Here is a 26,887-nt window from a genome sequence, read left to right as displayed (position 1 = left end):
ATTTATTTGGCTATAAAAAAATAGCAGATCTACAGAGTGCCACGCTATGAGCTTGTAGATCTGCTATTTTTTTTAAATCATGAACATGTGTGCAAATATTTGAAAAAAATATATATATATATATATTTTTTTAAATAATTTGTATCCCTCGATTTTGTAACCCTTTTTTCACCCGGTGCCAATTTGCTAAGTGATCCTGGGCACTACACTCCCCCCACCAGCCTAGGGAGGCCAGGGCCGAGCTCATGCCTCCTTCAATGCATGAGAGCCAACTGACCTTCTTGTCACCTGACAGGGGGGAGTTTCCCTGGTTGGACGTAGCACGTGGAAGGAACACGTTATTCCAACCAGTTCCCTTCCCCTCCATCAGGCGCCCCGGCTGACCAGGGGAGGCAGTATAGTGACCAGGATTACTACATGTTTTTGTGAGGGTATTAACTACCCTAGGAGACACGGGGAGAACATGCAAACTCCACACAGAGTAGGCCCTTTCGCCAACCCCACCTAGGGTTAGAAAATATATTTTTTTAAGCGAACATTTGTAACTCAAATCTTTGCTTCTGGGGTTCCCTGGAACTAAATATTTTACAAATGTTCGCTTAAAAAATATATATATTCCAAGATTTTCAAAAAATGTCACAAATAGCAGATCTACAAGCTCATAGTGCAGCACTCGGTGCCGCGCTATGAGCTTGTATATCTGCTATTTTTGAATAGCCCAAAGAAATCTAAAAATGTCACGCAGATGCTTTCCCGGTCTTAATGGGTTAATCTCTGGCTCAAAATATTTTCAGATGGGGGTCCGTGGCCAAATACTGTATGTATCAATTTGGGCGGTCTTTGACTCCAAAACGTTTGAGAACCACTGGTCTAGGCACCTATTAATCCTGATATTTTACAGCTGTGTCATTTGGACCCTCTTAAGGAGCTCTTTAATATCCGCCTCGATGTCACTGGTGAGGAACTTCCGGCTGTAGCGCTTGTAGGGTTCCCCGTCCGGACCGACCAGGAACTTCTCAAAGTTCCAGGAGATGTCACTCCTCCGGACCGGGCTCCACATGATGTATTTGGGGTCCCCCATGAGAGCCATGGAGTCATCACTGGGGAACGGCAGCTTCTCTTTCAAATAGACAAACAGGGGGTGGGTGTCTTTTCCATTCACGTCCACTTTGTCGAGGAGCTGGAACTTTGGCTCAAAACCATTGCCCGGACGGACATACTTCAGGGACCGGAGTATTTCGTCACTCTTGCAATTTTCCTGTTCACAAAGAGCAGAGACAGTTTATTGCAAACAGACTGAATTTATCCACACATTAAATCCTACTAATATGCTTATGTTTAGCTGATCTATAGATTTTAAAACTGACATTTAGGCAGTGGTGGAAAAGTATTCATATGTTTTACTTAAGTGGTTAATGTATGCTTTATAATGTAATAATTTATATCTGCAAAGTAACTAGTAACTAAAGTTTTCAAATAATTGTAGTGGAGTAAAAGTACAATATTTGCCTCTGAGATGTAGTGGAGTAGAAGTAAAAGTATAGACAATTGGAAATACTCCAGTAAAGTAAAAGTACTCAAATACAGTAAAAGTACTCAATACAGTACTTGAGTAAATGTACTTAGTTACTTTACACCACTGCATTTAGGCTTTGAGATTTTACAGAGCAGTGTCCAAATGGATCTGTGTGGGTCTGTCAGAGTTAAAATAACACTGATGATTTAACAGTAAAGATTGTGGGGTCCCAGAGAAGAAAACATTTGTATCAAAGGGGGGGGGGGGGTCTGTGGTATAATGCAAATCAAACTAGGGGTCCTTGTTTTGTTTTTTTTAATATAGGTCTAAACCTGTAAAATCTCAAAACCTAAATGCCAGTATTACAAAGGGCCAGGGTTTTCATTGTAGATTAGCACCCCCTTATGGCCAGGTAGTGCTATAGTTAGGCAGCCAGAACGTCTTTGTTTTCAGCCAGGCTCCTTGATTCAAAAGAAAACCAAAATCTAAGCGCGTTTGCTAAACTTAGGCTAGTAACTAAGCAGAGGTGTAAAGTAACTAAGTACATTTACTCAAGTACTGTACTTAAGTACAATTTTTAGGTATTTCTTTTACTTTACTGGAGTATTTTCAATTTTCTGTATTTTTGCATAATCTGCACAACGAGTACTTTCTAATTTTGAATTCCGGACTTTTACTTGTAACGGAGTATTTCTACATTGCAGTATTGTAGCCTTAGATCAAGACTATCGTAGATGTATTTGGTCGATTTTGAAATGTATATCTATCTACGAGAGTCTATCTACGAGAGTCTCAAGTAAAGCCCGTATTTCTCCAAACATGTGCAAATGCAAAATATAAGGTGCTTACCCACTTGCTCCATATGTTAACTAGATGTCTGGAGTATATGTGCAATGTATTAGTCCATATTTTTCAATAAAGAAGTGTTTTAATCCCGTCTGTGGCCGAATCTGTCGGAAGGCCCCAATATGGAGCGCATCCGGTGAAAGCCGGAATTACACACAATGTAAACATCAAGTAAACGAGGGGGGAAATGGCGTTCGACCAAAATATGGACTAATATATATACATAATATATGCACAAATACTCCGGGCACCTAGTTAACATTTGGAGCAAGCGGGTAAGCACCTTATATTTTGCATTTGGACATGTTTGGAGAAATACAGGCTTTACTGGTGACATTCCAGGGCCAACTGGGGGAGGTGGTCGCCAAGACAGATATGAAAGTAAAAGTCAGACTCGATAAAATACATCTACGACGATAGTCTTGGTCTAAGGCTAGCCGTATTGGTACTTTTACTTAATTAAAAAAAGATGTGAGTACTTTCCCCACCACTGCTAAGTAAAACATAATGTAGCCTACTGGTAGGATACATACCTGGAGGTGGTTGCACCATCTCATACTAAGTTCAAACTTAGCCTAGTTATAGCTTAAATGTCTTTTAAGTCAAGACTTACACATTACTAAAATGTAAGCTGTTGCACCACACAAATTAGTTATAACGTATCTCTAAGTAATAACTAAATATTTACACCACCTTTAGGCAGCACTAAGTCCTAGGAGTAACTATCAACATGGCAGATCGTATTGATTTTATCGACGAATTAATTGACTACAACGAACGACCCCATCCTCGCCAACGCATTTTGCGAGACAGATTACATCCACTGGACATTTTTGATGATGTTGACATCTATGCCAGACTCCGTTTTAAGAGAGATGGCATTATGAAAATAACGGACATGCTAGCGGCAGACCTACAGCACAACAGCGACTTGAATGGTGCGCTTTCCCCGAGTCTCCAAGTATGCGTTGCCCTGCGTTACTTCGCAACGGGGGCCATGCAAAATTTAGTCGGTGATGCATTTCGAATACACAAGTCTACCGTGTGCAGGGCAGTGCGCAGGGTTGCGCTGGCCCTGTGCACGCGCATCAATAATTTTGTGTACATGTCAGTGGACAACAAAAAACAAAATGACACCAGACAGAAGTTCCATGCTATGGCAGGCTTTCCAGACGTGCTTGGATGCATAGATGGGACCCACGTCAAAATAAATCCTCCAACAGTGGATGAGAACACATATGTGAACCGAAAAGGTTTCCATTCCATCAATGTACAAGTGGTTTGTGACGCTGATCTCATGTTCACAAACTGTGTGCTGAAGTGGCCCGGGTCAAAGCACGACAGCTTTATCCTAAAACGGTCCAGCATATGGGAAGAATTTGAGGCTGGACAGTTTTCAGGGATGCTACTGGGGGACTCCGGCTACCCACTGAGAAAGTGGCTCATGACACCTTACTTGAACCCATCCAACAGGGCAGAGGAGAAATACAACTATGCCCTCTGCAGCACTAGGTCTGCAGTTGAGAGGAGTATAGGAGTATTGAAGAAGAGATGGACGTGCTTGCACAAGGGTAGGCATCTTATATAGCCTATATAGCAAATCAAGTCATAGATCATATATTTGTCCACAAAATGAATAATTCTGACCAATATGGCATATGGTATCATTTATAGAGCAAATCAATTCATAAAGTATATATTTGTCCACACAATTATTAATTCAGACCAATATGAAATTATTTTTGTCAGCAGTAGCAATAGGCTCTACTTCTCTAGACTAACCCTTAGCTATTTTACCAGTGGTGGAAAAGGTACTCAAATGTTTTACTTAAAGGGATACTTCACTTTCGGGTCGGGGAAACATTTAAAAAATATATTAAAAATAAATGAAAAAAGTAATGGAAAATTCATGGCCCCCTCACGCATTACAGTGTCCTACTAATGTGTGAGGGGGCCTTTATTTTGCCATAACTTCTTTCATTTTTTTTTATATATATATTTTTAATGTTTATTTTATGTGAAAGTGAAGTATCCCTTTAAGTAAAAGTATCAATACTGTAATATAGAATATATATATATAAGTAAAAGTTCGGGATTCAAAATACTTCAATAAAAGTACCAAAGTATTGGCATTAAAATGTACTTGTCTTTAAGTACCAAAAGTAGAAAGTACACATTATGCAGAATGTATGATCTACAAGCTCACAACACGTTGCCTCTTAACGCATTGTGAGCTTGTAGATCGGCTATTTTCAAATAGCCAAAGTTTAAATAGGGCTGAAGTGGTTAATGTATGTTTTTTTTAATAATAATCAAAACCAACAAAGTACTCCGTTACAAGTAAAAGTCCGGAATTAAAAATGTACTTGAGTAAAAGTACAAAAGTATTGGTATTAAAATGTACTTAAAGTACCAAAAGTAAAGGTATTTTTTTTTTTGAAAATAGCCGATCTACAAGCTCACAACGCGTCCTTGGCTATCAAATAGCCTAGGTATAAAATAGGGCTAAAGTGGTTAATATATGTTTTATAATGTAATAATTTATATCTGCAAAGTAACTAGTAAATAAAGTTTTCAAATAATTGTAGTGGAGTAAAAGTGCAATATTTGTCTCTGAGATGTAGTGGAGTAGAAGTATAAAGTATTGAAAATTGCCAAATTGGACATACTTTAGTAAAGTAAAAGTACCAAAAAATTGTACCATAGTAAATGTACTTAGTTACTTTCCACCACTGTATTTTACCATAGGGATTGCAATGGATCCTGACAGAGCAGCAGTTGTGGCTGCTGCATGCATTGTGCTGCACAACATGGCAAGGTTGTGGAAGATGCCTCTTGATGACGATGAAGAGGATGTTGATGATGAAGTCCCACAAGATGAACCTGATTTTGATGCTCGCATGCAAGAGGGTGCTATAGTTAGGCAATATATTACCCAGAATAATTTCATGTAAACGCATCTATAACTCCAACCTCCATCAGTATCACTGGATAGATAAAATGTCTGTCACCTTTCCTGAGGGATGGCAAACAATTGACTTTTATTTCTTAGTGCAAGCCTCCTCGTTTTGGGTTATTGGACAATGCACCAGAGTGGTGTAAAGACATCTTTCATGTCTCCCATGTGATCTATCCCTTATATTTACAACTCTGTTTAAAGTTATCTGTTCCAAATGATTTGTTAAGACTGAATTTAAAAGAAAAATACTTCATCCCAAACATTTTAAGGGCAATGAGATTTAAAGAACATTTGGTCAGTAAAATATATTCATATTGATGTCAATAATTCACAAATGTATACATCATTTAATATGATCAATATACTGTACATATATCTAAATACAAACAATGTACAATCATCATACCTGTAAATATGTTAAACATTCTTTGCAATAAATAGCAACATCTGATAAATAAATAAGATCTTCTAAACGATAAATGTAAATGTAAAAGTATAACTTAGTCAGTGAATTAATAATGACAGTAGTCTCACTGCATTGTAACAAATTGGGCCTAGTATAGGCCTACTGTTATTGATCCCAACAATGAAGAATTAATTCATTGTGCTGGCATACAGCCAATTAAGCAAATTGAGTGACATCACTCACTGAACATAAAGATTAAGCAAATTGAGTGACATCACTCACTGAACATAAAGGTTAGTTCAGTGTGTACTGTAGGCAAGGTTACAATTCAACTTCAGAGAAAGAGTAACCACGAGGCTTGAGCTCCTCTTGTAATTTTAGGATTTCAAGGTTTAGTTTCCTTTTTTCTAAAGCCAGCTTTTCTCTCTCTGCTGCTATTTTCAAAGTTTCTTCTTCTATCTTCCTGCATTCTAACTTTAAAAGCTTGCGACGCAAGTCATCTACATTTTCAGTATCCTCACTTTGTCGCTTCTGCTTTCTTTTGCTGTCTTCTGCTTTCTTTTGCTGTCCTTTTACAGAGGTACTCATTTGGGTGACAACAGGGGCACTTGGGATGACACCAGAGGTAGTTGGGGTCACAAAAGAGGTACTTTGGGTGGCAACAGAGGTACTTGGGGTGGCATCAGAAACACTTGGAATGACTGAGAAATCCTCTAGGATTTCTTCACCAGTGATCAAACTAAACAGCCCAATTGCTGTTTCTGGAGTTAAGAACCCATCTGTGGCCTGCAGACTCTGCTGGCTTTCAGGAACCGTTGCAACTAAGAGGAGAGAAAAAAAAGAATAAAAAAATGCATTAGCATAATATGTTGGAACCAGTTAGTTTATCTGCAGAGTGTGACAATCCATTTCATGAAGGGGACATCTTAAAGATATGAAAAAAACAATGTCACATTTTGTTCTACCCTGGGTAGGGGTATAGTCAACTTTTGGGGTTTTGGTTATAAGGAGTTTTAGTAACAAAATGCTCATTTAAATATAACATTTCAATTGGATCTTTTATCTTTCATGTCATGAACTGTTTACCTTCAGTTGGTGGAGCTGTGTGTTTGGACCGTTTAGGTGTTGCAGCAGCCTTTTCCCCACTTTCTACGCCTCCTCCTGAAATCCCAATTACAGAAGCAGAATCTTCTCCTATGATGTCAATAATTATAGAGGAATATGGCCCTGGCTCCGGTTTTGGACCACCACCAGTGGGGAAGGTTTTTGTCCTGGGATAGTCTTCAATTGCTTGGGTTTTGAGGTCGCTCCATTTTTTTCTTATCTCTCTTAACTCTCGTTGTTCATATCCCTTTGCATTTACTGCATCTACTATCTTGTTCCATGCATCGTTTTTTTTCCTATTTGTAACAGTTGAGTTAAATTTGCTTTCTATAACAGATTGGTTCTCCTTGTAACCCTCGAGCAGTATAATGATCTCATCATGACTGAAGTTCTTTTTTCTGTTGCGCTTCTCTTTCTCTTCCATCTTGGTCTGATGAGAAAATGAGAAGTTTATTAGATTAGATTAGATTCAATACACCCAGCAAAGTACTTCAATTCTATAAAACAGGGGTCTTCAACGTTATTCAGCCCAAGGACCCCTTAGCAGAGAGAGTGATGAAGCAGGGACCCCCCCTACATAGTGTATAGAATTATTGCAGATTAAACTTTTTCAGAGATTTCATTGTGTAAATTAATGTTTTTTCGTTCATTTCAAACATTTAACCACTTCAATACTTGATTTGGGCCCACCCCCACCACCACCAAACCTCTTTGCCGAAAATAGCAGATCTACAAGCTCACAAGAGCTTGTTATTTTCAGCTAATGTTCTCCACAGAATAGGGATGCTAGGGTTCAAGTGTTAATGTAAAAAAATAAAATAAAAAATCTTATCACAAAGATTTGGTGGACCCACTATAGTAGCTCTGAGGACCCCCTAGGGGTCCCGGACCCCCTGTTGAAGACCCCTGCTATAAAAGGTATGCCTATTACCTAATTCAACATTTAAAAGGGTCTTTAAAATAACGCAATTAATGTCCTCACCACACTTCCACTTGTGGAACGCCCTGTGTGTGTGTGTGTGTGTGTGTGTGTGTGTGTGTGTGTGTGTGTGTGTGTGTGTGTGTGTGTGTGTGTGTGTGTGTGTGTGTGTGTGCGAGCGCGCGCACATACGCATGTATGTCCATGGTAGCTCCGACGGAACCTCTCCCTCCGCTCCGAGATGAGGAGCTCCGTTCCGTGAGCAGAAATTGGACTTCCGGTTTTCGAGCTAGCAGAAATAAGGCTTCCGGTTGCCTTCAAAATAAGATCTACATTTTTTTATATTTTTTAAAAGACACAAATCTATTTTAAAAATACATTATGATGTATGCCTTTTAAATGGCTCATACTAAAACACTTCCAAGTGGCAAGTTTAAAAAAAGGACACAATTGCATATAAAAAATACATTTATGATGTACAGTATGTCTTTTTAATTGGCTTAGATCACTTCTAAGTGCCAGGTTGTTCCAGATTGAGGCTATTGACCCCCATCAAATGTGCACTTCACACCTAAATATGGGCCATTTGTAACAGGAATTTATTCAAAGGTTTGAAAACCACTGCATTTAGGTTAGAAACACTTTGAATGGTTAAGCATGCATTCTCTAATTAATGTTTGTCCTGCAAGTGTAAAGTGTAACCTGAAAACCTTATATTATTGCTTTCGTTTTTCCCTGCTAAATGTCTCTCCTTTCATTCTGCTGTAGTTAGGTAATAATTAAGTTATCAGTCCAACCCTGATTTTAAAGCAGATGCCTAGAATTACATAATTACGGTGCTTAGTGCCGGAACTTCCGAGGTACGCACGCGTTCGGGGAGACCCCCTCTACACCGCCACACTCTCCGCTAAGCGGCACTAAGGTGTAGACAAAAGTGGCGGGCCGTCCAGTGAGGTCAGGGGTCAGAAAAGGGCCTTTTTCAGTGCATAGCCTATACAAATTGGACACTGGACAGGAGACGGTGCTTAGTGCCGGAACTTCCGAGGTACGCACGCGTTCGGGGAGACCCCCTCTACACCGCCACACTCTCCGCTAAGCGGCACTAAGGTGTAGACAAAAGTGGCGGGCCGTCCAGTGAGGTCAGGGGTCAGAAAAGGGCCTTTTTCAGTGCATAGCCTATACAAATTGGACACTGGACAGGAGACGGTGCTTAGTGCCGGAACTTGCAAGGTACGCACGCGTTCGGGGAGACCCCCTCTACACCGCCACACTCTCCGCTAAGCGGCACAGGTGTATTTTGAAAAGTGGCGGGCCGTCCAGTGAGGTCAGGGGTCAGAAAAGGGCCTTTTTCAGTGCATAGCCTATACAAATTGGACACTGGACAGGAGACGGAGCTTAGTGCCGGAACTTCTGAGGTACGCACGCGTTCGGGGAGACCCCCTCTACACCGCCACACTCTCCGCTAAGCGGCACAGGTGTATTTTGAAAAGTGGCGGGCCGTCCAGTGAGGTCAGGGGTCAGAAAAGGGCCTTTTTCAGTGCATAGCCTATACAAATTGGACACTGGACAGGAGACGGAGCTTAGTGCCGGAACTTGCAAGGTACGCACGCGTTCGGGGAGACACCCTCTACACCGCCACACTCTCCGCTAAGCGGCACAGGTGTATTTTGAAAAGTGGCGGGCCGTCCAGTGAGGTCAGGGGTCAGAAAAGGGCCTTTTTCAGTGCATAGCCTATACAAATTGGACACTGGACAGGAGACGGAGCTTAGTGCCGGAACTTCTGCGGTACGCACGTGTTCGGGGAGACCCCCTCTACACCGCCACACTCTCCGCTAAGCGGCACAGGTGTATTTTGAAAAGTGGCGGGCCGTCCAGTGAGGTCAAGGGTCAGAAAAGGGCCTTTTTCAGTGCATAGCCTATACAAATTGGACACTGGACAGGAGACGGAGCTTAGTGCCGGAACTTGCAAGGTACGCACGCGTTCGGGGAGACCCCCTCTACACCGCCACACTCTCCACTAAGCGGCACAGGTGTATTTTGAAAAGTGGCGGGCCGTCCAGTGAGGTCAGGGGTCAGAAAAGGGCCTTTTTCAGTGCATAGCCTATACAAATTGGACACTGGACAGGAGACGGAGCTTAGTGCCGGAACTTCTGAGGTACGCACGCGTTCGGGGAGACCCCCTCTACACCGCCACACTCTCCGCTAAGCGGCACAGGTGTATTTTGAAAAGTGGCGGGCCGTCCAGTGAGGTCAAGGGTCAGAAAAGGGCCTTTTTCAGTGCATAGCCTATACAAATTGGACACTGGACAGGAGACGGAGCTTAGTGCCGGAACTTGCAAGGTACGCACGCGTTCGGGGAGACCCCCTCTACACCGCCACACTCTCCGCTAAGCGGCACAGGTGTATTTTGAAAAGTGGCGGGCCGTCCAGTGAGGTCAGGGGTCAGAAAAGGGCCTTTTTCAGTGCATAGCCTATACAAATTGGACACTGGACAGGAGACGGAGCTTAGTGCCGGAACTTGCAAGGTACGCACGCGTTCGGGGAGACCCCCTCTACACCGCCACACTCTCCGCTAAGCGGCACTAAGGTGTAGAAAAAAGTGGCGGGCCGTCCAGTGAGGTCAGGGGTCAGAAACGCAAACGCGGTCATTGGACGCAACCCCACACAACCCCACACAACCACACACAATAAAAGAATACAGACAAGGCTTTGAAAGTTTAAAAAAAAGACCTTTTAATTACTCTTTACTAATAAAACAGTGTACAAATTATCAAAAAAATAAATAAATAAAGTTTCCAATATTTGTTTTTAAACATTGCCAATTGTCTTAAGGTGGACTGAGAGGCTACTTTAGTAGTTTAGTAGTCACAGATTTGATCAATTTACTTTATGTGTGTGTGTGTGTGTGTTAATAACAGCACTCATTATTCAAACACAAATCATGCAAAACTGTAAAAATGTGGAAGTTCTAGGAAGTGCAAACCACACTCAAAAGTATAAAATGGTACTGCGTGCAACGTACCTAAATGCAAACATCACTCAAATGTATAATAAACGGGTACAACATGCAATGTACCACGGTGCAAAGCTTTTGGAGCTGGGCTTAAAGTCACAAATCGTACAGATAATAACAAGTTGAAATTATGTGGTGGCAGCAAAGACTTTGCTTTGAAACACAAAAATAGACAGAAAGACGATACGAATTATCTTCCCATTGCTAAAGCAATACACGCAATGCAAAAACAACACACAGACAGAGACAATGTCAGCTTCTGGAGAGATGTTGCAATAGAACTTGGTTGGCCAATTAGTTCACAAAAAAGAGAGATGCTTTCTGTTAAACGTCTCCGTCAAATTTGGCAAGCAAATAGAGGTGATGTGAAAGGCCTTATTAATCTGTTTGATGAGGGAGACCAAAATACTCTTGCTTGTTCAGTTGATATTGGGAACATCCAGGATATGGATGACAATAGTGGATGTCCAGATAGTGGTGATACCTTGACCACAGAGAAGAAACATATTAGTGCATATTCAGATAAAGCTGACAAGATAGCTGCAGAGGTTCTACAAGCTAATACATCTGCTACACCCATGAAAATGCATGTGGGCAAAAGAAATGCCAAACATACACTAGGTGATGAGTGGGTGAGGCCAAAAAACAAACAAAAAAAAACTGTCTATTGCATTTGTGAAAAAACAAATGACCCAGCAAAAGCTATGCTTGAATGTAATCTCTGTGGAGGCTGGTATCATATGGACTGTGTGGGAGTTTCACCGAGTCGAGACTTTGATACTCTCACTTATGCCTGTTTATCCACCACTTGCAATCATGAGGCATTGACACAGGGGATTCTATATACAGAAAGAAATTGCCGTGTTCAGGTGCAGCCTAAGCCATTTGTGCACCATGGAGAGGAGGAAAAGTTGGTAGTGCAAGACAGCCCTGTAGTTGAACAGCCTTTTGTGGAACGTGAAACAGATCACTCCCCTGCACTTCATGAAAGCCCTGTAGACTATGTTTCGGCCCTACAAGAGCCGTTTGTGGAAATAGAACAGTCCTATGCACTTCATGAGTGCCCTGTAGATGAACAGCTTGATCAGTCTGGCAATCAATCTGTGGTGGGTCAGCCTAACATAGGACGTGAGTGTAAATTGAATAGTCTTGAAGAGGATGACATACAAATGCAGACTCTAGATGAAAGTACTGTTCAGAGTGTCATGGGACCTGGTGCAACACTAGGACCCTTCAAACACTGTGCCCTTGAACCTACTAGCTTTACTTTGCAGGCTTCCGAATAGGAACTTTTTCACTCCTACAGAGCCAAAGGAAGTAAGACTTTTAAGAGGTATGAATGGCAAGAGTTATTTGCCAGAAAGCTGAAGGAATCAAATCCTTACTGTATAATACGTTTTGCTAATCACAACTTTTCTATTGCTACCATCAGAAAAACATACAAGCCATGTTTTTGTACCATACGAGCATGTAAGAGTCATCTGATGAAACAGGCAAGTCACATTTGCAAACAACAGTACTTTAATAGAGATTATAGGTTTAAATTGGCTATGTTCATCTTCAGCGCTTTAGTTAATGCCAAAACACTGAAACAAGCAGGTAATATAGTATCTGCTGCTTGTATTGTACTTGGTAGCAAAAGGAACTCCAGCGAGGTGGAAGCTAGTATTGGCCGCATTAAGTATGAAACACAGAAGCTGCCAGGAATTGCAGGAATTATTGATAAAGAGCATGATCGAAAAGACAATTCATATGACACTGCGGTTGATGATATATTTTTTCAAAATCCAGGGCACACATTTCATGCTAAAACAATCCATGGTGTCACTCAAGAATTAGTCAAGAGCATCCCAGCGTTGTCCTTGTCAATGCACAATGACCCACTAGATTTGATACACAAATTATTAATCTGGTTGCATGATTGTAGTGTCCAAACAACTGCTATGGCAAAACATACAGACATCTGAAAAAAATGTGCATCGAAAGTTGAAAGCATTTCATGCGCGCCTACTGTTTTTGCATTACCGCTGACACAGAAATGTGAGTCCCTCAATTCTCTTTTCGAACACACAATCATGGAAGGTGAAGGTCAACAGAGATGTACAGCATGTGGTTCAGCAATGAAGAGACAAATATGTTGGATTGATGCTCCTGATGTCATTACTCTTTCTGTGTCCCGTGTTGATAATGGTGGGACGGTGCTCCACACGCCTGTAGTCCCATCTGATATAATCGAAATTCCCATTCGTGACAGCAGTAAAATTAAGTATAAGTTGGGCTCGATCATTTGTCATGTAGGCTCAGTGGCCAAAGCCGGACACTTCTGGGCACATTTGCTTTATGACAATGTTGTAATTAGAGCAGATGATACAAATATAAACATCCTTCAACCAGCAAATGCATTGCAATTGGCAAAACCACATGGGTACATTTATTTCTATGTGAAATGTAATGATGCATCACTTAATGCTGGCATCACAATAGAGGACAATTTGGAAGATATTGGCCATGGTGTGGATGTGTTTTTTTGCAATGAAAGACCAAATCACAATATGTTTGAAGCCATACCATTACCAATACTAACATTTCTAAAACAGACATCTGCTTTCCAAAAATGTCACACACGGCTTGCAGCAGCAGCATGAGCAGCAGCAGCAGCAGCAGCAGCAGCGCAGTCCCCAGCATTGTTTAACAAAGCGCTTGAGAAACTCAATGTTGCCAACACTCAGGTGGTGTCATTAGTGTCTCGGCAATTTTCTATGACAGACGTGTGCCACATATTAGACAGCTTTGTGGATGACACACTTGGGGCTCCTTTCCTTGGAAATGACCTGCTTTGCCTTAAAAGTCTTGGTCGCTATATTTGTACTCAATGTGGTGACCAGGCCGTACCATCTAGAAAGAACAAGTCACAACTCATAGTGCAGCCACTTGAAGTGTCACAAAAAGGCATCTTGGATGCAGTTGCAAAAACATTTCCTGCTCAACTTGACCAATGTAAAACATGTAAGCAGGACTTAAGCTTATCAACCTATAAAGTAATTCACAGCCCACAGTCTTTACTTCTCCTGCTAAGATCTGGTGCAGAAATTCCAAAAACGTTCACTCTCTCCTGTCTGTACCACCAAAATGATTATGCTGTGTCCAGTATTTGTGCATTTTTTGATAAGTCACCATATGTGTCATTATACACCTGTAAAGACCAGCAATGGCATATCATGACAAATGCATCCAATGACACAGCAGGCTATACCTTTGAGCTGATGCAAAAAATACTGACCACAGCTAGTTTCTTTGTCGTGTCATACGAAAAAACGAATAGTGTGAAACTAATCAACTTTCCGCAGGTCAAACTAAAACATAAATGCACAGCCAGATGCAAACAACCCAAGCAGACAAGGGATAGAAAAGTGAGACCCATTTCAAAGCCAACTGTGAAGAATAACGGGTGGCTGAGTGATAAGACGATCGATGAGTACCATCAGCTCTTGCTTTCTGGTGTTGAAAAAAAAGCGTATATTTGTCCCAGCACTTTTGTCAGCCAACAGTTACAGAGTACTTGGTGTGATGACATCAGTGTCCTGCCAGATGTACCACGAGCATCAGGCAATTGGTGGAATTATGAGTTGGTGATATTGCCTGTCAACGCAAATAAGTCCCATTGGGGAGCCATCGCGGTAGATTTCTCAAAAAAGACAGTGAAGGGTGATGTTATAGCATTAGATGTTGTGATAATGGATTCACTACGTGTGTATGAGCAAGACCTGGTTAAGGTATTTTTTCCACTGCAAAAGTACTTAGCCTTACAGTACTTTGCATTGTATGGCAGAGGTATGAGTATCACATTTAGATATGAGTGTTATCACAGTTGTCCCAATTTCATAGCACAAGAAGACGGCAGCAGCTGTGGTATTTTCACTTGTTTGTTTTCCAAAGCTATTCTGTTTGATGTGAGCCTCAACACTTTCAAAAGCCAGCGTGAAAAGCGAGATTGTGTTATGTATGAGTTGTCAGGCGGAAAGTTAATTCTCTGAGTACAAAGTTTAAGCATGTACTGTGATGATTTACCTTACCTTGGACAAACTACCTAAAAGGTTCTGTTGTGTCTATGTTGCAGGAGAACATTGCCAATGGAGGAATGCAAAGGACCCGAACTGACATCTTCCCAAGACACCAGGAGGGAATTTCATTTTGGTCTTGCTTTTTTTTCCTTTAGGTTTTGATTTAATCTAATTTTATTTTATTTAATTTTTTAGTCTTTGTGCTTACTGTGATCATCAAAAAACAAACGTTAGAGCACAAGACTATGCAATGTTTGGACTGAGCTGGTTTTGCTTTATATACGTACATCTATCTTTTGATAAATTTGTGGTGTGTGTGTGTGTGTGTGTGTGTGTGTGTGTGTAAAATGTTTGCACTTTATGTTTGCTGTGTTGCACTTTTGAGTACATTGCACGTTGTACCCGTTTATAATACATTTGAGTGATCTTTGCACCGTGGTACATTGCATGTTGTACCCGTTTATTATTTATTTATAAATAGACATTTAAAAAAATTGTGTGGGGTACGCAGTTCCAACAGTGATGTTTGCATTTAGGTACGTTGCACGCAGTACCATTTTATACTTTTGAGTGTGGTTTGCACTTCCTAGAACTTCCACATTTTTACAGTTTTGCATGATTTGTGTTTGAATAATGAGTGCTGTTATTAACACACACACACACACATAAAGTAAATTGATCAAATCTGTGACTACTAAACTACTAAAGTAGCCTCTCAGTCCACCTTAAGACAATTGGCAATGTTTAAAAACAAATATTGGAAACTTTATTTATTTATTTTTTTGATAATTTGTACACTGTTTTATTAGTAAAGAGTAATTAAAAGGTCTTTTTTTAAACTTTCAAAGCCTTGTCTGTATTCTTTTATTGTGTGTGGTTGTGTGGGGTTGTGTGGGGTTGCGTCCAATGACCGCGTTTGCGTTTCTGACCCCTGACCTCACTGGACGGCCCGCCACTTTTTTCTACACCTTAGTGCCGCTTAGCGGAGAGTGTGGCGGTGTAGAGGGGGTCTCCCCGTACGCGTGCGTACCTTGCAAGTTCCGGCACTAAGCTCCGTCTCCTGTCCAGTGTCCAATTTGTATAGGCTATGCACTGAAAAAGGCCCTTTTCTGACCCCTGACCTCACTGGACGGCCCGCCACTTTTCAAAATACACCTGTGCCGCTTAGCGGAGAGTGTGGCGGTGTAGAGGGGGTCTCCCCGAACGCGTGCGTACCTTGCAAGTTCCGGCACTAAGCTCCGTCTCCTGTCCAGTGTCCAATTTGTATAGGCTATGCACTGAAAAAGGCCCTTTTCTGACCCTTGACCTCACTGGACGGCCCGCCACTTTTCAAAATACACCTGTGCCGCTTAGCGGAGAGTGTGGCGGTGTAGAGGGGGTCTCCCCGTACGCGTGCGTACCTTGCAAGTTCCGGCACTAAGCTCCGTCTCCTGTCCAGTGTCCAATTTGTATAGGCTATGCACTGAAAAAGGCCCTTTTCTGACCCCTGACCTCACTGGACGGCCCGCCACTTTTCAAAATACACCTGTGCCGCTTAGCGGAGAGTGTGGCGGTGTAGAGGGGGTCTCCCCGAATGCGTGCGTACCTTGCAAGTTCCGGCACTAAGCTCCGTCTCCTGTCCAGTGTCCAATTTGTATAGGCTATGCACTGAAAAAGGCCCTTTTCTGACCCTTGACCTCACTGGACGGCCCGCCACTTTTCAAAATACACCTGTGCCGCTTAGCGGAGAGTGTGGCGGTGTAGAGGGGGTCTCCCCGTACGCGTGCGTACCTTGCAAGTTCCGGCACTAAGCTCCGTCTCCTGTCCAGTGTCCAATTTGTATAGGCTATGCACTGAAAAAGGCCCTTTTCTGACCCTTGACCTCACTGGACGGCCCGCCACTTTTCAAAATACACCTGTGCCGCTTAGCGGAGAGTGTGGCGGTGTAGAGGGGGTCTCCCCGAACACGTGCGTACCTCAGAAGTTCCGGCACTAAGCTCCGTCTCCTGTCCAGTGTCCAATTTGTATAGGCTATGCACTGAAAAAGGCCCTTTTCTGACCCCTGACCTCACTGGACGGCCCGCCACTTTTCAAAATACACCTGTGCCGCTTAGCGGAGAGTGTGGCGGTGTAGAGGGGGTCTCCCCGAACGCGTGCGTACCTTGCAAGTTCCGGCACTAAGCTCCGTCTCCTGTCCAGTGTCCAATTTGTATAGGCTATGCACTGAAAAAGGCCCTTTTCTGACCCTTGACCTCACTGGACGGCCCGCCACTTTTCAAAATACACCTGTGCCGCTTAGCGGAGAGTGTGGCGGTGTAGAGGGGGTCTCCCCGAACGCGTGCGTACCTCAGAAGTTCCGGCACTAAGCTCCGTCTCCTGTCCAGTGTCCAATTTGTATAGGCTATGCACTGAAAAAGGCCCTTTTCTGACCCCTGACCTCACTGGACGGCCCGCCACTTTTCAAAATACACCTGTGCCGCTTAGCGGAGAGTGTGGCGGTGTAGAGGGGGTCTCCCCGTACGCGTGCGTACCTTGCAAGTTCCGGCACTAAGCTCCGTCTCCTGTCCAGTGTCCAATTTGTATAGGCTATGCACTGAAAAAGGCCCTTTTCTGACCCTTGACCTCACTGGACGGCCCGCCACTTTTCAAAATACACCTGTGCCGCTTAGCGGAGAGTGTGGCGGTGTAGAGGGGGTCTCCCCGAACACGTGCGTACCTCAGAAGTTCCGGCACTAAGCTCCGTCTCCTGTCCAGTGTCCAATTTGTATAGGCTATGCACTGAAAAAGGCCCTTTTCTGACCCCTGACCTCACTGGACGGCCCGCCACTTTTCAAAATACACCTGTGCCGCTTAGCGGAGAGTGTGGCGGTGTAGAGGGGGTCTCCCCGAACGCGTGCGTACCTTGCAAGTTCCGGCACTAAGCTCCGTCTCCTGTCCAGTGTCCAATTTGTATAGGCTATGCACTGAAAAAGGCCCTTTTCTGACCCTTGACCTCACTGGACGGCCCGCCACTTTTCAAAATACACCTGTGCCGCTTAGCGGAGAGTGTGGCGGTGTAGAGGGGGTCTCCCCGAACGCGTGCGTACCTCAGAAGTTCCGGCACTAAGCTCCGTCTCCTGTCCAGTGTCCAATTTGTATAGGCTATGCACTGAAAAAGGCCCTTTTCTGACCCCTGACCTCACTGGACGGCCCGCCACTTTTCAAAATACACCTGTGCCGCTTAGCGGAGAGTGTGGCGGTGTAGAGGGGGTCTCCCCGTACGCGTGCGTACCTTGCAAGTTCCGGCACTAAGCTCCGTCTCCTGTCCAGTGTCCAATTTGTATAGGCTATGCACTGAAAAAGGCCCTTTTCTGACCCTTGACCTCACTGGACAGCCCGCCACTGTTTTCTACACCTTAGTGCCGCTTAGCGGAGAGTGTGGCGGTGTAGAGGGGGTCTCCCCGAACGCGTGCGTACCTCAGAAGTTCCGGCAATAAGCTCCGTCTCCTGTCCAGTGTCCAATTTGTATAGGCTATGCACTCCTTTGAACAGCATTTATCCATTTAGATAAATTATTAATGTTTTAAATCCGTTTTTGTTACACAGTAACATAATATGTGTTATATAGCTTCGTTTAAATGCTTAATTTATAGTTTTAATGTGCAAATGAACCGTTTTTCAATGGTTTTCAATGGTTTCTTTTTACTCTAGAGGGTACTCTTATTCTGAAGAGATCGTCAACCGGAAGTCTTATTTCTGCTCCGTTATTTCTGCTCACGGAACACAGATGAGATGAGGTTCCTCGTTTAAGCTCCGTTCCGGTAGCAAATATAACACATCCGGTTTCTGAGCTAGCAAATATAAGGTTTCCGGTTGCCTTCAAAGTAAGAGCATCGCATTTAATGTTTTATGAAAGACATACATGCATTTCGAAAAAGACATTTATACAGTGGTGGAAAGTAACTAAGTACATGTAATCAATTACTGTACTATGCATTTTGAAAAATACACGTATACAGTGGTGGAAAGTAACTAAGTACTACTCCACTACATTTCAGAGGCAGATATTATACTAGTTACTTGTTACTTTGTATATTTTTGATTATAATTACAAGACCACTTCAGCCCTATTTAAACTTTGGAAATTTGAAAATAGCCGATCTACAAGCAAAAGATTTTTATATTTATACAAGACCACTTCAGCCCTATTTAAACTTTGGCAATTTGAAAATAGCCGATCTACAAGCAAATATTTGTATATTTAATTACTGTTTAAATACAGTAATAACAAGCAGGTAATATAGTATCTGCTGCTTGTATTGTACTTGGTAGCAAAAGGAACTCCAGCGAGGTGGCAGCTAGTCTTGGCCGCATTGAGGATGAAACACAGAAGCTGCCAGGAATTGCAGGAATTATTGATAAAGAGCATGATCGACAAGACAATTCATATGACACTGCGGTTGATGATATATTTGACTTGACTGCTGATGTTTGTGAAGGTACATCTCCCTTCAAAGACTATTTTGAACAACTAAGGGCTACAGCCAATAATACAATTAAAACCAGCAATGACACAGGTGAAAATCAAAACCATGGAGAAACTATTTTAAACAAACTGTTCTCAAACTTCCTCCCAACTATTCCAATATGGTCAGATCTACTCTCAGGTGATTTGCAGCGATTCTCTGGAGCCTATGCTGCACAAATAAACCATGGTAAGAAAAGCACAGCTATTAGTGAGGCCATGTTCAAAAACACAAAAGTGTTGCTTTTACGAAATGAGAAACACAGAATTGACGAATGTATACAGCGCATACGCTCACTATACAAGCAGTCAGCCATAGATTTCATTGCCAAAGTAGGCTACAGGATATCACAGGCATCACAGCGTCCACACCCACCACCTGTAGAAGAGTGGAACAAAAAGAGAACTCTGCCGCCACAGCTGAGACGCTCTTATCAAAATAAGCCACAAGCAAATTCAAAGATTTTCTTACAAAATGACAGCTCAGCAAGTGTGCCAGACAAAACAAAGGCACAAAACAGAGGCACAAATGAGGAAATATGCAAAAGTATATGCAGGTTTGCAAATAATGAGAGTAATTGTTGGCTAAATGCAACCCTACAATCGATACTGCATCTGCAAGTAGTACAAGATAAATTGAAACAGTTGACACCTACTTATATGGTTGCGATGTCATCAATGCCAGGGAATTTAGCAGCTCTCATCCAAGCGTTTTTTCAAAATCCAGGGCACACATTTGATGCTAAAACAATCCATGGTGTCACTCAAGAATTAGTCAAGAGCATCCCAGCGTTGTCCTTGTCAATGCACAATGACCCACTAGATTTGATACACAAATTATTAATCTGGTTGCATGATTGTAGTGTCCAAACAACTGCTATGGCAAAACATACAGACATCTGTAAAAAATGTGCATCGAAAGTTGAAAGCATTTCATGCGCGCCTACTGTTTTTGCATTACCGCTGACACAGAAATGTGAGTCCCTCAATTCTCTTTTCGAACACACAATCATGGAAGGTGAAGGTCAACAGAGATGTACAGCATGTGGTTCAGAAATGAAGAGACAAATATGTTGGATTGATGCTCCTGATGTCATTACTCTTTCTGTGTCCCGTGTTGATAATGGTGGGACGGTGCTCCACACGCCTGTAGTCCCATCTGATATAATCGAAATTCCCATTCGTGACAGCAGTAAAATTAAGTATAAGTTGGGCTCAATCATTTGTCATGTAGGCTCAGTGGCCAAAGCCGGACACTTCTGGGCACATTTGCTTTATGACAATGTTGTAATTAGAGCAGATGATACAAATATAAACATCCTTCAACCAGCAAATGCATTGCAATTGGCAAAACCACATGGGTACATTTATTTCTATGTGAAATGTAATGATGCATCACTTAATGCTGTTATCACAATAGAGGACAATTTGGAAGATATTGGCCATGGTGTGGATGTGTTTTTTTGCAATGAAAGACCAAATCACAATATGTGTGAAGCCATACCATTACCAATACTAACATTTCTAAAACAGACATCTGCTTTCCAAAAATGTCACACACGGCTTGCAGCAGCAGCAGCAGCAGCGCAGTCCCCAGCATTGTTTAAAAGAGCGCTTGAGAAACTTGCCAACACTCAGGTGGTGTCATTAGTGTCTCGGCAATTTTCTATGACAGACGTGTACCACATATTAAACAGCTTTGTGAATGACACACTTGGGGCTCCTTTCCTTGGAAATGACCTGCTTTGCCTTAAAAGTCTTGGTCGCTATATTTGTACTCAATGTGGTGACCAGGCCGTACCATCTAGAAAGAACATATCAGAACTCATAGTGCAGCCACTTGAAGTGTCACAAAAAGGCATCTTGGACACAGTTGCCAAAATATGTTCTGCTCAACTTGACCAATGTGAAACATGTAAGCAGGACTTAAGCTTATCAACCTATCAAGTAATTCACAGCCCACAGACTTTACTTCTCCTGCTAAGATCTGGTGCAGAAATTCCCAAAACGTTCACTCTCTCCTGTCTGTACCACCAAAATGATTATGCTGTGTCCAGCATTTGTGCATTTTTTGACAAGTCACCATATGTGTCATTGTACACGTGTAAAGACCAGCAATGGCATATCATGACAAAAGCATCCAATGACACAGCAGGCTATACCTTTGAGCTGATGCTAAAAATACTGACCACAGCTAGTTGCTTTGTCGTGTCATACGAGAAAACTAATAGTGTGAAACTAATCAACTTTCAGCAGGTCGAACAAAAACATAAATGCACAGACAGATGCAAACAACACAAGCAGACAAGGGCTAGAAAAGGGAGATCCATTCCAACGGCAGCTGTGGAGAATAACGAGTGGCTGAGTGATAAGATGATCGATGAGTACCATAAGCTCTTGCTTTCGAGTGTTGAAAGAAAAAAAAATGCATTTATTTGTCCCAGCACTTTTGTAAGCCAACAGTTACAGAGTTTTTGGTGTGATGACATCAGTGTCCTCCCAGATGTACCACGAGCATCACGCAATTGGTGGAACTACGAGTTGGTGATATTGCCCGTCAACGCAAATAAGTCCCATTGGGGAGCCATCGCGGTAGATTTCACCAAAAAGACAGTGAATGGTGATGTTATAGTATTAGATGTTGTGATAATGGATTCACTACGTGTGCATGAGCAAGACCTGGTTAAGGCATTTTTTCCACTGCAAAGGTACTTAGCATTACAGTACTTTGCATTGTATGGTAGAGGTATGGGTATTACATTTAGATATGAGTGTTATCACAGTTGTCCCAATTTCATAGAACAAACTGACGGCAGCAGCTGTGGTATTTTCACTTGTTTGTTTTCCAAAGCTGTTCTGTTTGATGTGAGCCTCAACACTTTCAAAAGCCACCGTGAAAAGCGAGATTGTGTTATGCATGAGTTGTCAGGCAAAAATATATTTATCTGAGTACAAAGTTAAAGCATGTACTGTGATTTACTGTATCTTGGACAAACTACCTAAAAGGCTCTGTTGTGTCTGTTGTAGGAGAACGTCACAAATGGAGGATGCGAGGGACCAGAACTGACATGTTCCCAAGACACCAGGAGGGAACGTCATTTTGGTCTTCCTTTTTTTCCTTTAGGTTTTGATTTAATCAAATGTTTTCTTCTTTTTTTCTTTTGTCTTTGTGCTTACTGTGATCATCTAAAAACAAACATTAGAGCACAGGACTATGCAATGTTTGGACTGAGTTGGTTCTGCTTTATATACGTACATCTATCTATTGATCAATTTGTGTGTGTGTGTGTGTGTACAATGTTTGCACTTTAAGTTTGCTGTGTTGCACTTTTGAGTGATGTTTGCACTTCAGTATATTGCATGTTATACTTTTTTATACATTTGAGTGATGTTTGCACGTTGGTACATTGCATGTTGTACCCGTTTATTATACATTTGAGTGATCTTTGCACTTAGGTACGTTGCACGCAGTACCATTTTATACTTTTGAGTGTGGTTTGCACTTCCTAGAACTTCCACATTTTTACAGTTTTGCATGATGATTGTGTTTGAATAATGTTTGCTGTTATTAACACACACACATATAGTAAATTGATCAAATCTGTGACTACTAAACTACTAAAGTAGCCTCTCAGTCCACCTTAAGACAATTGGCAATGTTTAAAAACAAATATTGGAAAATGTATTTATATATATTCTGTTTTTGATAAATTGTACACTGTTTTATTAGTAAAGAGTAATTAAAAGGTCTTTTTTTAAACTTTCAAAGCCTGTCTGTATTCTTTTATGGTGTGGGGTTGTGTGGCCACTTGTATACACTATTGGGTTAGGGTATGGCCACTTGTATACACTATTGTCTGAAAAGGGCCCTTTTCTGACCCCTGACCTCACTGGACGGCCCGCCACTTTTTTCTACACCTTAGTGCCGCTTAGCGGAGAGTGTGGCTGTGTAGAGGGGGTCTCCCCGAACGCGTGCGTACCTCAGAAGTTCCGGCACTAAGCACCGTCTCCTGTCCAGTGTCCAATTTGTATAGGCTATGCACTGAAAAGGGCCCTTTTCTGACCCTTGACCTCACTGGACGGCCCGCCACTTTTTTTTACACCTTAGTGCCGCTTAGCGGAGAGTGTGGCTGTGTAGAGGGGGTCTCCCCGAACGCGTGCGTACCTCAGAAGTTCCGGCACTAAGCACCGTCTCCTGTCCAGTGTCCAATTTGTATAGGCTATGCACTGAAAAGGGCCCTTTTCTGACCCTTGACCTCACTGGACGGCCCGCCACTTTTTTTTACACCTTAGTGCCGCTTAGCGGAGAGTGTGGCTGTGTAGAGGGGGTCTCCCCGAACGCGTGCGTACCTCAGAAGTTCCGGCACTAAGCACCGTCTCCTGTCCAGTGTCCAATTTGTATAGGCTATGCACTGAAAAGGGCCCTTTTCTGACCCTTGACCTCACTGGACGGCCCGCCACTTTTTTTTACACCTTAGTGCCGCTTAGCGGAGAGTGTGGCTGTGTAGAGGGGGTCTCCCCGAACGCGTGCGTACCTCAGAAGTTCCGGCACTAAGCACCGTCTCCTGTCCAGTGTCCAATTTGTATAGGCTATGCACTGAAAAGGGCCCTTTTCTGACCCTTGACCTCACTGGACGGCCCGCCACTTTTTTTTACACCTTAGTGCCGCTTAGTGGAGAGTGTGGCTGTGTAGAGGGGGTCTCCCCGAACGCGTGCGTACCTCAGAAGTTCCGGCACTAAGCACCGTCTCCTGTCCAGTGTCCAATTTGTATAGGCTATGCACTGAAAAGGGCCCTTTTCTGACCCTTGACCTCACTGGACGGCCCGCCACTTTTTTTTACACCTTAGTGCCGCTTAGCGGAGAGTGTGGCTGTGTAGAGGGGGTCTCCCCGAACGCGTGCGTACCTCAGAAGTTCCGGCACTAAGCACCGTCTCCTGTCCAGTGTCCAATTTGTATAGGCTATGCACTGAAAAGGGCCCTTTTCTGACCCTTGACCTCACTGGACGGCCCGCCACTTTTTTTTACACCTTAGTGCCGCTTAGCGGAGAGTGTGGCTGTGTAGAGGGGGTCTCCCCGAACGCGTGCGTACCTCAGAAGTTCCGGCACTAAGCACCGTCTCCTGTCCAGTGTCCAATTTGTATAGGCTATGCACTGAAAAGGGCCCTTTTCTGACCCTTGACCTCACTGGACGGCCCGCCACTTTTTTTTACACCTTAGTGCCGCTTAGCGGAGAGTGTGGCTGTGTAGAGGGGGTCTCCCCGAACGCGTGCGTACCTCAGAAGTTCCGGCACTAAGCACCGTCTCCTGTCCAGTGTCCAATTTGTATAGGCTATGCACTGAAAAGGGCCCTTTTCTGACCCTTGACCTCACTGGACGGCCCGCCACTTTTTTTTACACCTTAGTGCCGCTTAGCGGAGAGTGTGGCTGTGTAGAGGGGGTCTCCCCGAACGCGTGCGTACCTCAGAAGTTCCGGCACTAAGCACCGTCTCCTGTCCAGTGTCCAATTTGTATAGGCTATGCACTGAAAAGGGCCCTTTTCTGACCCTTGACCTCACTGGACGGCCCGCCACTTTTTTTTACACCTTAGTGCCGCTTAGCGGAGAGTGTGGCTGTGTAGAGGGGGTCTCCCCGAACGTGTGCGTACCTCAGAAGTTCCGGCACTAAGCACCGTCTCCTGTCCAGTGTCCAATTTGTATAGGCTATGCACTGAAAAGGGCCCTTTTCTGACCCTTGACCTCACTGGACGGCCCGCCACTTTTTTTTACACCTTAGTGCCGCTTAGCGGAGAGTGTGGCTGTGTAGAGGGGGTCTCCCCGAACGTGTGCATACCTCAGAAGTTCCGGCACTAAGCACCGTCTCCTGTCCAGTGTCCAATTTGTATAGGCTATGCACTCCTTTGAACAGCATCTATCAATTTAGATAAATAATTAATGTTTTAAATCCGTTTTTGTTACACAGAAACATAATATGTGATATATAGCTTCGTTTAAATGCTTAATTTATAGTTTTAATGTGCAAATGAACCGTTTTTCAATGGTTTTCAATGGTTTCTTTTTACTCTAGAGGGTACTCTTATTCTGAAGAGATCGTCCACCGGAAGTCTTATATTTGCTCCGTTATATTTGCTGACTGAACACTGCTCCTCGTTTATCTCTGCCGTTTGAGCAGGACATTGTCGCACATTTTCCACTTTACATGTTTCTTACCCCTTTCTGCACATCGTATCCAAAAGGTAAAGCATTTCCGCCATTATCTCATATGTTTTAAGTTTTAACGCACCGTAAAAGCTTTCCAACAGTTAAAGAAAGTATTTAATTTGCCTCGGTCCTCTTGGAAAGCTTTTATGGTGCGTCAAAACTTAAAACATCTGAGAGAATGGCGGAAATGCTTTACTTTTTGGATACGATGTGCAGAAAGGAACATGTAAAGTGGAAACACAACGGAGGGAGAGGTTAAGCAGGGCTATGTCCATGGAAGCTATTTGCACACTGAGACTCAGTCCATTTTACGCAGATACACATAGCCTAGTGGTGCAGACTGCCGAGTGGTTCAAATACATGTTTTAATTTAATGCTGCGGTATAAAACGTTATCATAAGTGTTATAATTCAACGTCAGTTAATCAATGGTACATACCGCTGCTTTTGAAGAAGATTTGGCGATGGTGGGACGCTCCGTTCTTTCTTTGTTGTTGACAAGAGACGATACGAGTTTTACTTCCTTAGTGTAGAAACCGCTCGTCTTCATTGGATCCGGGAGTTATGACCTCATTGTATGCGACTATACATTATTTTAAGGACAGTCTACACACTACTAGTTAAGTTACGCCATAAACAGACGTGGTGCAACATAATTTAGTAACTCACTAGTTACAAACTAACAAGTAGTTACTAAGCCTCTAGTAAGGACTTTACTCCCTAACTTAGGGTAGACTTTACGTTCTTCTGGTGCAACCAGCCTGATGTCCAAACTGATTGCAGGGAACCCCCAGGACAACCAGTCCGTGCGCGGCGTAGCGCGCATGGAGGTCGTTCATCTGGGAGTAATCCCTGGTTGTTGTTCCTCAGAGGGAGGCTACGTTCTCTATGAGCACAACCTTTCCCTGTAGAGCCGACAACGAAAGGGTTTCTCCAGAAATGAGTTTAGCGGTCAGATCGTAGAACCTTTTCATATTTGCAGCCATGTTGTGATTGAGTCCAACAACTGGAAATAGACGACCAAGGACCCGGTGTGTATGAGTTTAGTTATCTGTCTGTTTGTTATCTGTAAACGGTTGTTAAGACCAACCCACAAGGAAACTAACAGACAGTAGGCGGGCCTACAAGCAGTGGTGGAAAAGTATTCAAGTCAAATGTTGTATTTAAGTAAAAGTATCAATACTGTAATGTAGAAATACTCTATTACAAGTAAAAGAATGTTCACAATGCATCACGAGCATTGTGAGCTTGTAGATCGGCTATTTTCAAATGGCCGAAATAGGGCATTAATTGTGGTTACTGTATGTTTTGTAATAATGATCAAAATCTACAAAGTAACTAGTAACTACATTTTCAAAACATTGTAGTGGAGTAAAAGTACAA

The 26,887-nt window shown here is 42.9% G+C and overlaps 2 protein-coding genes across 2 annotated transcripts; both read right to left on the bottom strand.

Moving 5' to 3' along the window:
- Positions 1-866: 866 nt before the first annotated feature.
- On the bottom strand, positions 867-26,556 carry gpx1a (glutathione peroxidase 1a). Its single transcript, XM_080424339.1, has 2 exons — positions 26,266-26,556; positions 867-1,258 (listed from the first exon to the last, which is right to left on the bottom strand). Exons 1-2 carry the CDS (start codon positions 26,488-26,490, stop codon positions 896-898), a joined length of 588 nt encoding a protein of 195 aa, XP_080280465.1. The 5' UTR covers positions 26,491-26,556; the 3' UTR covers positions 867-895.
- LOC308082530 (uncharacterized protein) lies at positions 5,835-26,129 on the bottom strand. The gene is made up of 3 exons (XM_080424338.1): positions 25,944-26,129; positions 6,814-7,261; positions 5,835-6,548 (listed from the first exon to the last, which is right to left on the bottom strand). Exons 1-3 carry the CDS (start codon positions 26,052-26,054, stop codon positions 6,049-6,051), a joined length of 1,059 nt encoding a protein of 352 aa, XP_080280464.1. The 5' UTR covers positions 26,055-26,129; the 3' UTR covers positions 5,835-6,048.
- Positions 26,557-26,887: the final 331 nt, after the last annotated feature.

The sequence above is a fragment of the Gymnoscopelus braueri genome (assembly GCF_963280865.1).
Source record: "Gymnoscopelus braueri genome assembly, chromosome: 3".
Lineage (NCBI taxonomy): Eukaryota > Metazoa > Chordata > Actinopteri > Myctophiformes > Myctophidae > Gymnoscopelus > Gymnoscopelus braueri.
The sequence above is the reverse complement of the archived record's forward strand: the minus strand, read 5'-3'. Positions and strand labels throughout refer to the sequence as shown.

What these genes read in the sequence shown, in the direction of transcription:
- LOC308082530 (XM_080424338.1), bottom strand. Translation starts at nt 26,054, where the DNA reads ATGAAGACGAGCGGTTTCTACACTAAGGAAGTAAAACTCGTATCGTCT. An exon ending in AATCTTCTTCAAAAGCAGCG is followed by an intron (nt 7,262 to 25,943) that starts GTATGTACCATT and finishes TTTTCTCATCAG; the next exon opens with ACCAAGATGGAAGAGAAAGA. An exon ending in CACAGCTCCACCAACTGAAG is followed by an intron (nt 6,549 to 6,813) that starts GTAAACAGTTCA and finishes CTCTCCTCTTAG; the next exon opens with TTGCAACGGTTCCTGAAAGC.